The sequence below is a fragment of the Pteropus vampyrus genome, unplaced genomic scaffold (assembly GCF_000151845.1).
Source record: "Pteropus vampyrus isolate Shadow unplaced genomic scaffold, Pvam_2.0 Scaffold204, whole genome shotgun sequence".
Classification (NCBI taxonomy): Eukaryota; Metazoa; Chordata; class Mammalia; order Chiroptera; family Pteropodidae; genus Pteropus; species Pteropus vampyrus.
The window spans coordinates 35,424-47,009 of record NW_011888985.1 but is presented as its reverse complement, the minus strand read 5'-3'; the positions used below and the strand labels follow the sequence as shown (position 1 = coordinate 47,009).

The window sequence follows — 11,586 nt, the reverse complement described above, 5'->3', positions numbered from 1 at the left end:
CCCCCCGCCCCCCGCCACCGACGTCACGAAGTGATTTCCGACGGCGCAGAGCAGAACCAGCTGCAGAGCTCTGCGGCAGAACGCAGCGGGCATTTAGGCGGGAAAGGAACAGGCCAATGTCTGATGCGCTTAAATTTGCATGTGAACAGGGGGTTTTACTGTGAACTTTCTTCAGACACACCGCGAATCATGGCCGTCACCGAAACAGCACTGCCCAGCCCTTTCCGAGACCTGCTGCATTTCTGTGCTCCGGGTCGGGGACTTTGGGCTGAGAAAGTGTCACCTCACGACCAGGCTGCGCCTCGCTCGTGACTCAGTAGACTTGAGAAACCAGTTTCCAAGGATTGCGGGGCGGGGGGAGGGGGCAGCGTGCAAGCAGGAGTGAGGGCTCTGACCGTACACCAGAGTCTTCTGCATCTTTGCCCCTTCCGTTAGGGCACAGTGGCAGGAGGGGACACCCAGGGGCAGGACACCATCCAAGGGCCGCATGTACTGGTCACTGGCTTTGGCTTCTGTTCTAAGGAAAGATGAGAAGCCAGAAAGGATCTTTTAAAGTGGGGTTTTTATAAGAAGGGCTCCTGCATGTCCCCACTCCACGTTTAGGGCCGCCCTGGTGTTAAGATGTGACAAGAAGCAGTGTCCCCCACCCTGCCCGTGAGGTAGCTGACGAAGGAGGAGGCTCGAAGGCAGAAAGAATCAAAATGATAACTCGGTAAATAAGTCCTGAGCCTGTGCTGTCTGCAGAGGCTGCTCGTGCTTGGCGTTTGTCAGGAGTGGTTATTGCCAGAGTCAACCCACATTCAGGAGGGGTGGCCTGGAGAGAAAGGGGGGCTCTCCGTGCTCGGGGAAGAATGGAGAGAAGCGGTCTCTTCCCGCACCAGCACCCTGGAGGACGCCAGCTGCCCTGGCCGGTGCGCCAGCTACCGGAGCCGGTAAAAACCCACCCTTATGGTGACCGAGAGTCACCGTGAATCATGCCGTGACTGCCGTGTCTGCCGTTACACATGGTGCCGGTGAAGCCGTGTGTCATCAATGTCTGTCCTCTTTAAGTGCTGGAGAGCAGTTTGAGAGTTAACCCTCGTGGAAATTAAATCCAGCTGCATAACTGTTATTAGTGGGAACAGAAATTTTGGGTCCTGGAAGGTGCCACGCGGGTTTAAGGAAAAGACAGCTCAAACCCCAGGAAGGACCTGTGTTGTGGTCACTGCTGGGTCTGACACTGAACGGGATGAGGGTGACAGGGATGAGGGTGACGGGGATGCATGGGTATTTTTAAGCTGAAAGTCTTGGGAATATCAGCGCCACTAGATGTCAGTGTCAGCCAAGGAACGGCAATGACAAGACGGCAAATTAATTTCAAAATCGTTGCAATTAAGAGGCTGAGCTCTCACTGTTACCAGTTTGCAGCTATTCTTAAATACGTAAAATTTCGCAGACGCTTCGTACCTGGCGATGGTTGGTAATTGTGGGCTTAAATTGGCCAAAAAAAAAAAAAAAAGTGTGTTTATGTAAAAACGTGCAGGAGGACAGATGTGCCACGTGCTGGACAATATTCATGAATAAAAACCTGTGCAGACGGGGAGTATGAGACCCAGATGCGGGGCGCTGCCCACCTTATTTATTAGATCGTCGTGCGGGGGCCAGAGTTAATTAAGTAGCACACACATCATTTTCCAAATACCACACTTATAAATTCTATAAAGTAGACCCGTAATGTACATTTACAGGGATGTTTTACAGCCCCAGATGTTTCTGTTTGCACGTGGACACATTTTTAAACAAGGGTAAAATCACATGCCTTTTTTGCAAAAACAGTGCAAACTTAAAATCTCTCCTGTAGTAGCAAATTATGTGTTACGTTTGTGGTGGGAATTATACTTTAGTCATCAAAAAGTAAATGACATCTTATTTTGCTTATTTCTTTGACGAAAATCATTGTCTTGAGAAAGGAAATGTTAAAAGGCTATATCCATTCGACCGGTTTTGTAATTTGGGTTCTTAGGACGATTCGTTTAGTAGCCGTCACTTCCATGTGTTTGAGATGCTTTTTTAGGAAAGCGTATTCGGACACACAGAGATGAAAAGCAGATGCGCACAGTCACCGTGCAGCTCCTCGAATGCGAGCATTTCGTTGCCGCTGCTGCCAGCAATAAACATAGGTCGGAGGCGCCGCCTCCTGTCCGGCTGTGGCTGCCCAGGTCACGAGCGCCGCCTCAGATCTGGCGTTTCTCTTACCCACATTTTAAACTGACTCTGCGCGTGTCCGTCGTCGTACACTGCTCTGCTTCTCCTCTCGTCAAGTGTCCTTTGCACGGTATTTTTAACAGCGCACCGTGTTACGCCGACACCGTTAAACAGAGCCGAGCCTACCCTGTGACCAGAGATTGTGAAGGGACACGCTCCCCAGCTCAGAGAGCCTAGCTGAGAAAACAAAGCATCGACACGGATAGCGTGGAGAGGACGGTTCGCATGGTGTTTGTCTTTTGCAGAGGAGGGGAGCGTGGGTCCCACGCAGCCTCTGACCTGCTCCCTGGTCACGAGGGGAAAATCAGGCTTCCATTCCATCGCGAGGGCTCCTGGCAGCGATGCTGCTTGTCCGTGGAGCAGGCAGGGGAGAGGGTCTCCTTTGGTGCTTTCTGTCACCACATGGGAGAAAGTTAAACATTTTTGTGAAGGAGGAGGTGCCAGCGAGACCAGCTGAACCTTCCCTCCCCGCGTTCGGTGTTTGTGGAGTCCGAGCAGCCACTGCTCGGCTCGCTGCTGACCTCTCACGACGGGTGCGACACGCTCTTGTCCGGTTTCTCGGTCTGCGTGTCAGGCGGGGCACATCGCCTTGTCGCCCCTGACACCTGCAGCCGCTGCCGCGAGCTGCTTTGTATCCGGTGATGTCACGGGGCCGTTTCAGCAGTGACACGAGGGTGTGCTCTCGCCGACGTCGGCTCAGAGTCGGCAGAAAAATCGGAGACCTTCCTGGGGATGTGTATGCGCTGCAGTGTCTTCCGTCCGAAGGCTTCGCTCTGGTTTAGTAGTTGGATTTCAGTTGGATGGGTATATCCTGCAGCCCGTTGTAGGGACGTGATCGTAGGACTGAGTAAGATAGAGCAAACCCTTTTGCCTCACACCTTGTTACTGCTCTCTCAGAATTTCGGGTTTAGGACTCTGACCAAATGCTAGAGTTGTCAGGTGTGAGTCTGGCAACGTTTCAATCTCATTCATGTCGAGTGTGCGATCAGACATCGAGTTTGATTCCTCATGGTCTTGCTTCTCCTAGAATCTGGAAATGCTGCTGAGTGGCTGTGGGGACAGATGTGCCGCCTTGAGGAAGATGTTAATTTTTTTTTTTATGTTTGCTTTGTTAATTATGCTGGTTAATAGAGAATAATGAAGATGGATTTCCAAATTTAGGAATTTAGAATTCATAAAATTTCAAAGATACCTTCAGTGATTCTCCATTGATTAAAAAGTTTTTTAAATGTTATCACCGTGAGCTTTGAATCTTACATTACAAATAGGAACCTCGAGTTCCAGCTTTCCCATGAATTGACATGTGGGAAAAGAATTTAGGGTTATTACGTAGCTCTTACTACACATTATTAATTATAGAACTAATTAGAGGGAAGCGGTCCCTAACCCCTAGCTAAAATTCACGACAAGGGATTGATAAGTATCTCCATTTCCCTACAAGCCCACGGGGATGAACCTTAAGTTTTATGTTCTTCTGCCACTTTCTGTTTGCTGCTTGTTTTATTTCCTGTTACCTTCTTCCACGTCTGTACCATCCTGAAGCAAAAAAGCCCCCAGTGCCCAGCACATAGGGGTTCAGTAAACACCAGCTCTTAGAATTATCGAGGAAGCACGCTTCTCAGGAGCCCGCGGGCCCATCGAAGTGCTGCCTCTGAGTTTAGGCCATGGGAACTTTTCTCCTCGGCGTCCCAGGATATTGCCTCTTTTCATACTGAAAAATAAAATAAAATCCGCTGCTGTGTCTCACCCCCTTTGAAGCTGGATTTCATGAGCTTTTCGCGGCAGCCCTGGACACCACGCCGTCTGCTCGTTTCATATATCATCTCAGATTTGAAAAGCACATGAAAATGTTTCTCCATTTTCAATATTGCGTGAGTAATGTTCCCATTGAAAAGTAATGGAGTGAAGTTGTCACTTGTCAGCGCAGTTATTAAGGAGGACGAGACTCAGATCTTTCTCTCATAATAAAATAAATCTGTCAGAAAATCATTGTGCCCTCACTTCCTCATGCCGTCGAGAGATGGAGACGTAGCCGCGGTGTCCCTCCACTGTCCCCAGGGCCCCGTGGCTTTCGGAGGTGGCCTCCCCGGGCCGGCCACCGCCACTTCCTGTAACGTCAGCAGCACGGCCAGGAAAACTGTCTCTGGAGCTTGGCAGAGCAGAGCCAGGTCCTGAGGTTTTGTCAAAAATGATATTCTCAACTGTTTTTTTTCCCCCCCCCCGTTTGTTATTTTTTGTGTGGTATTGCACAAAAAATAGTCTTAGTCTGACCCCGACTCTGCTGCTCCCTAGCCATCCAGAAGCGATCCGAAGAAGCAGTAGCAGCGCCTCGCTACGACTCGAGGGTGTGCCATTCGGTTGCGCAGCTGAGTCGTCAATAGAGTTTCTGGAATCCTTCAGACGTTAATTAAATATATACACTCATGTCGTAGGTTTTCTAAACGATCCCTCCGCTCCTTGCTGGATTCGCCGCAGACCAAGGATGTGTTTTCCTCTTGGGCGTTACTCTCCTAAATGGTTCATTGGTTTCTAGTAATTGAATTTTGGACTCTTTTAAAAAAGAATCAAAAGGTAATTTTGCGGTGGAAAAGTAGGGGGAAAAGTTTAGAGAACCCTCCGTAAGATGACGGGTCCGTGGGGACGAGCAGCTCCGCAGTCTGCTCCCGGGCTGCGCGTGCGCGCGTGCGCGTCCACGCAGACGTTCCCCACGGCTTCCAGGCACCCGTTTGCAGAAGCCGTGCCGCTGAGGGCCTCCCTTCTGCCAGCTGTGAACCGCAGCCCTTACCCGATGCTAACTTTGTTTTCGTTTTGCAGTCTCGGAAAGGGAGCGACCCAGACAAAGAGAAGAAAGGCCTGGAGGGCCGGGCGGACAGCATCGGCAGCGGCCGAGCCATCCCCATTAAACAGGTACGCACGCTGCCGTCCCCTGGCCTCGAGCTGGGGACACACCTCGGCTCCCCGCGCCGTGACGCCGGCCCCCGTGCCAGGGCCGTTTGATGTGCTCTGTTGATGAATGTCGAAGTCACTCACTTGACATCAATTAGAAGAGGTTCCTGTGTGTATTAAAATAGGATCATTAGAATAAGAAGAGGGAAATGTGACAACAGATCTAATGAAGTGCAGTCTGCCCGCCTGCATATGGAGTGTGTTTCGAGGCTGCGCTGGCTTCAAAGGCTGCCTTTGTGGCTCGGCTTTGATTGGGCCGCCGGCCACCAGTCGGCGGGGTAAATCAGGTTTCGCACAAGAGCCCCTTGTGATCACAGGAATGGCCCGATGTGGCCCTAATTTGCTCTCGCAGGCGGACATCTGAACACTGTTTCAGGCTAGTTTGTAACAACGAGGCAATTAGTTGTGATAATCATAGCCGGTGTGTCAGCTGGGCGCTCTTGTTTGTAATTTGCTAATGAAGGAATTGTAACTTTGATTAGGTTCAGTTTCATTTAGACCTTATTATATAAAGGAACATTTACAGCTGTAATGCGGGGCCTTAATTAAACTTCCTCATTACGCGACAGGACTGGATCCCGAGCATTTGTTTTGGCCGAGGTTGCTAGCCTGGAACGGCCCAGAAACCAGATAGCCATTCGCTTTATGTCGCAAGCGAGACGAGAATTTGCGGGACATCTTTCGCCGTTGCATTTCCAAGGAAAATAAAAATGAGGAGTTCAGCCCGGCATGGTGGCTTCTGGAAATGTCACCTTTTAGTTTGTTAAAGGAGGCCGGTCGATGCAGATTGCATTCTGCTTGAGACAGGGAAAAAAAAACAACCTGCAGGCAGGATAATAGCGCTGCCTCTACGGGCACCGAAGTGGCCGACGTGTCCCTCTGCGTGGTCCCTCTTCGCCGTCCTCTGCGGGTACTTAGATGGTTCAGCGCATCTCGTAGGAACGTGTGCTGGCACTGGCCACCCTTAAACAGGGCTAGAGTCTTTCCATAGGACAGTTGCATCCACCGAAACCACAGGGATGCAGCGGGAGCTGGAGCCCCAGCCAGTGTGGTGTTGGGGGTGGTGTGGGGGGTAGTCAGGTAGGTTAGAGAGACGCGGGGGGCGGGGGACAGAGCAGAGAGTCCACAGGGTCCCTTTCAGGACCGGTCGAGGTACTGGGCGCCAGCTGTGGACTAGCCTGGGGCACCGTTAAGAAAAATCTTCTGTCCTCTTCGTTGGTGGGTGACATCTTCAATTTTACAATTTCTTTACTGGAGAGTGCAGCACATAGTTGCTTATTCTTTCTTTGTGCAATTATTTATAAACCCGATTCTCTACATAAGGTAATTTTAATGTGTGATTTCTATGCCATTGATGCCGTTTCCACTAGAATTATAAAAACCATTTTACTCTCTCCCTCTCATTTAAAAAATTGGTCCTGCGACATTTTCTTTCGGAAATATTAGAACTTAATACCAGACGGTTTCCTTAATTCACGTCCAGTGTCGATGAGAGTTGGGGTGCTCGATGGGCAGGCCCCGGTGTGATCGGAGCCTCCACCCAGCTTGTGCCCTGCTCGTCTGCAGAAGGGGCTCGCTCTGCAGCCTAGGTTCCCGGTGTGCGTGCGTGCGTGCGTGCGTCCGTCCGTCCGTCCGTCCGTCCGTCCCTCACGCGCGACATGAGCATTGTTATCCGGCCCTCGGAAGCCTCTCAGTGGTGAAAGCCCAGAATCGTCTCATCAAGATCTAAATCAGGGTCTGATTTCCTGGTGAATCCAGGCGCAGGAGGCTCACCAGGTCCTTGTCCCTCATGGCCGTCCCTGCACGTGTGTGGCCACGGGCGAGCGCCTTCCATACCTGGCGGGTCATCGTGCCCTGAGCCAGGATGTTCCAGGCCTGAGAGTCCGCAGCTGTGAAATGGGGCTGCACGATGTCTGCGTCCCTTGACGCCCTGGGATGTGGGGAACCCGCGAGGAATTTTTAAATTCCAGCAAATCTGAGTTTTCGGATTAGTCACACGCAGGGCACCTTTGTCAGCTCTTTCTGGGGGTGGCACAGATAGAGTGATCTCACACGCACGTGTGCCACGTTTATAAACGAACCGAGATCCTTAGAGACGGTCCAGATTCTCACCCCTCCCCATGCGGCGACGTCAACTGTGGACTGAGAGGCTTGCAGGAGGGACCCGGATGAGCAGTGCCTGCTCTCGTTGGGGACACGCGACACACCTGTGTGTTGACTAAACGAACAGTTAAACGAGCGCTTAGGATTTGTTCAGCGCTTTCCACGTCGCGTGCCGCTGAGCCCCGGCATCGCCACGCTGGGGTAGCTGCGTTTTCCTCATTTTAGGTTAAACCCAGGTGGGGCACGCGTTCCAGCCCGGGCAGCCTAGGGGGCCGTGCGGCCGGGATTCGGGCCCCGTGCCGTGCCCTCCCCCGCCTCGGCAGGCGGCCTTGCGAAAGCTTAGAGAGCGAAGTCGTGTGTTTCAACCTCGTGGCCCTGGCCTCAGACGAAAATGCCTTCAGCTCTGGGGAGGGAACTGGTAAGGCTGTGCCTGCGGCGACACGTCTCTCCAGGGAAAACAGACCCGCGCGTGTGCCCTCGTGGGGCAGGGGTCTTTCACCCACCAGGATTCTGTTTGCCCCACACGTTCCTGTCCTCGGCACCAGCCGCAGGGCACTTTGCCTTGTTGCTCAGCCCGTGGTCAAGACCTGGTCTGTGTGCTGGGGCCCCCCGCACCCCGCTTCCCGGGCCCTCGGCGACCTTCGAGGGACTGGCAGGGTGATGGTTTGGGGGCCTGGGCAGTACTTGGGGTCACCGCAGAGTCCCTTTGTCCCCTGCTCACATGGATCTTGGAACGGACGGTGCGGGGCACGGGCGAGGCCTCTTCACGCTCTGCCACCCGACGTGTGTTTGTACAGACCACGCGTGTTGCGGTGATCACGCCGGCCGTGTCTCCCACTTTACCCCTCGTTCCTCGTCGAGATGGAGGCTTCTCACCTCTTTCCCTTTTTCCCGGTTAAAGACTTAGCAAGAATATGACTTATTTCCTGCAACGTAACTTCGTTTCTCGAGGACCTGGGCCCCCCTCCCCGTTGGGGCCGTGGAGGCGATTGGGTCCAGCCGGTTCTGTTTCTTCTTTTGTTACTGATAAGATAAGGTCTATTCGAATAAAAATTAAAAAGCAAAGCCAGAAAAATAAAAAGCCAGGGGCCCGGCTCAGCGGCGAGTGGGCTTGTCACGTATTAATTTTTCATTGCTGTGGAGAGTTGTACATACATAATCACTTGATTGCAGTGGGAGTTAGGGAGCTCCTATGGTGTCATTTGCATAAATCTTGTTAAGTCAATGGCAGTTAATGAAGTACAAATGAGCCCGGAGAAGGTGACATGCAAATCGTGGGTGGCAGATGGGAGGTCTGTTTGGGGGACGGGCAGCTGTGTGCTCTCCTTCCTTTCTTTCCCTTCCGAGTTTTTTAATCTCTCTATTACGGTGCAGAGCCTCGGCCTCGGCCTCCTCCCCGGCCCCGGCCCCGGCCCCGGCCCCGCCGCTCCCCCGCAGACTCTCCTGGCCCTGCTGGCCCCTCACTCAGCAAGAACAGACCGAGTGCCCTCGCCTCGCACTCAGCCACATACACGCGAGTGTGTTTGAAGTTCCAAAATCTTGAGCAGTGTGTCTTGCCACGCTGACACAATCGAAAAAAACATCTTTTTTTTTTTTTTTTTGGTAGAGACAAAGAAGAAAACTTACTGAATCTTTCAAGGCAGGATGTTGTCTCGTGTGAGATTTCAAAGAGTGAAACTGAGATTTCAAAATGCTGTCTTCGCCTTAGTATGCTTCTGTTCAAGAGTCTGCCCCCTCACCCCCACCCCCAGACAGCCAGCGGTCTTTATCCAGCCAGTCTTCCCCTCCCCCACTTCAGTTGGGCCGTCAGAGGTGGGATGCCCAGGGTCACTTAGGAATCGTAGATTCAGGAAGGGTCCAAGGGCATCTTGCAAATCAGGCTGCAGCAAAGACCCATCCCCGTCAGCGCAGACCCCCTCCGAAGGGCCCCCACAGGCCCGTCTCTCGGTCGTGGCTAGTGCGCCCCTTGCCTGGTGGTTTGTTTTTTAAGGGTTTAGGTGCTGGCAGGACTCAGCTTTCAGAGACTTGTGGGCACGACGCTGCATCCGCTGACGGCCTTCAGAACGTAGTTACTTCATCACCTGGTCGATGACTGAGAGAAACAAGTCTCCACTGACATTGAAGAAATTCAGGCAAAGAGGTGGGTGCAGGGAGACGTGAGCTGTGATGGCAGCTGCGACGGCCACTCGGGGGTCACCCACCCCATTTGGTTCTTGCTCTGCCGAGTCACGCCAGGGCACACCTTCTGGGAACTTGGACCCACGAGTTCCTGCTGCAGACCTTACCTTGTGATGCTCCCTGATACACCAAAAGCACCAAGTGTCTTGGTGAGACTTTTTTCACATCTGAATTTTGACCTTGAACTCAGATGACATGGCCACCTCTAGAGCAGATGGTTAGCCAGTGGGAGTAGCAGTTTTTCAGCAGCCACCTGAAGCCACCAGAAAGCCCTTCCCCAGCCGTCAGGAGGAGCCAGCTGGCGTGGAGCCGTCCGGTAGCCCATTGCCATCGGGCCTGTGGACCGTCTTGAAGCGGCCGCGTTTTTGATTCTCAAGGTGTCAGTTAAGTAGGAGGGACCTCTGTGTTAACCCCCGTGGCCAGCTGCGCACAGCCGCCCACCCGCCTCGTCGGGGACGGGCATGAGGCCGTGGACGGTGTGGCATTGGCAGAATAAAGGCCACCTAGTGACACTCGCTTGAACGTCTCCGTCACGGAGGAAACAAACCCGAAGACCAAACAAACTTTGCAGGGATCCGAGGAGAAAGCCGCGGGAAGAGTGGCCTCTGCGGTCGCTACGCCCCCCGCGCCACGTCTGCAGACGCGTCCGCACGGTGGCATGCGTGACCGCAGAGGAGTCAAGGTGAGCAGAAGGCGCCCTGGGAGCGCACTGTTCACCCACGTGGCAGATCAGCTCTGCCGGGCATCGGGTGCCCGGTTAGTTGCCCAGGAGCAGGTAATGGACAGACGCAGACCCCGGGGCCCTGAGGGCCCATTTACCTCGCTTGGGTGCACAGCTCCCCGAGAGTATCGTGTCCGGCCTGCTGCACGGTGCACACCAGACTCAGCCCATTACGATTGTTAATTTAACGGGTCAGGTGGGTGCATCACATGCTTTTAATTTGACTCCTCAGATATCTGTTATCAGCAAAACAATTCAGAACATCTGGATGCTACATAGGAATTTACAGTCATCCGTGTCTGACCGGATAGCCCACACACCCTCCGCCACCCCCGACCCTTGTGGCGCTGTAGGCCATGGGCACATGGTTTATACAAAATGCTTACGGAGACTGCATGAAACAAAGTATAAAATCCATCATTTAAATATAAAGCTGTGAAATAATTTGAAACATTGAAACGTGACGGCTGCGTGAAGATGATACAAAGTAACATATGCCCAAGCGTTTGCTAGCTTTATTTCCAGGAGCGGAAGTTCAGCTGAAGACTCACTGTGTCCTGAGTATCCGTGATCCAGGAGCTGGGACAATGTCCAACTAAGTGATGCATTTCGGCAGAATGTTCTTCCAGAGTTCAACCATGATCACGAAACAATTCCCCGTGAGCTCAGAAATACAAAGTCCACGTACACAGGAGGGACGTTTCTCAGCGCTAACGTTGGCACGCGTCGCCACAATTAGTTTGTTTTGATTAAGACGTTGGGTGTGGGCATTATTTTCTGTCAGACTCAGTGCATAGTAGTCGCATGCTCATCCTGTGTATACGTGCCCTGGACCCTCTGCTGGGGGCGGTACAACCCGGGCTGGGCTCAGATGAGCCGTGAAGACCCCAGCCTGCAGCCTCCAGTGCTGGTGGGTGAGGGTGGCAGTGGGGTGTGGTTAAAGGGCCCTCCCCAGGAGCTCAGGGACGTTGATTCTGCTGAGCTGACTGGGTGAGGGCCGGGGAGAGGGAGAGGGAGATGCGGGGCAATCCCGCTGGCCTCCGAGCTATGAGTGGGCCGTCACCAGAGGCTGGAAGGGGCAGAGGGAGCACAGCAGCGAGGAGGGTGTGAGGAGGGGCATCTGGAAAGGCGGCTGTGTGCAGGTGCCAAGGGCTGTGGCTGCCCTTTGGACGAGTGTTAGGGGCGGCGATCCCATTGGCCATGGGGAGACGGCCGTACCTGTTTGCACGAGGCGGCGGTGTGAGGCCCAGGGCTCCAGGCCCAGGGGGCGGTGCATGAGGCAGTGTCCCTGAGGGGCGGCCAGCACAGCCTCTTCCTTCCTGAGCGACTGTCGCCTGTCCCCTTCCTTGGCAGAGTGTTTCTTCCCTCTGCCGGGGTCTGTGACAGTGGCGGGT

At 53.3% G+C, this 11,586-nt stretch overlaps 1 protein-coding gene and 1 long non-coding RNA gene across 7 annotated transcripts in view; both read left to right on the top strand.

The window, feature by feature from the left end:
- The window catches only part of LOC111746907, a 2,495-nt gene extending 1,016 nt beyond the window's left edge, over positions 1-1,479 (top strand). The window contains exon 2 of the long non-coding RNA XR_002783312.1: positions 660-1,479. This is a non-coding gene — a long non-coding RNA (uncharacterized LOC111746907). The remainder of the gene's footprint in view (positions 1-659) is intronic.
- The window catches only part of LOC105300245 (arf-GAP with GTPase, ANK repeat and PH domain-containing protein 1-like), a 180,222-nt gene that overhangs the window by 140,423 nt on the left and 28,213 nt on the right, over positions 1-11,586 (top strand). For 5 of the 6 annotated variants that reach the window (XM_023537941.1, XM_023537942.1, XM_011372356.2 and 2 more), the window contains exon 9: positions 5,059-5,151. In XM_023537941.1, coding sequence (XP_023393709.1) covers positions 5,059-5,151 — 93 coding nt within the window. Of the gene's footprint in view, positions 1-5,058; positions 5,152-5,759; positions 6,649-11,586 lie in introns of those variants that run through there. The other variant, XM_023537943.1, reaches the window with a different exon arrangement.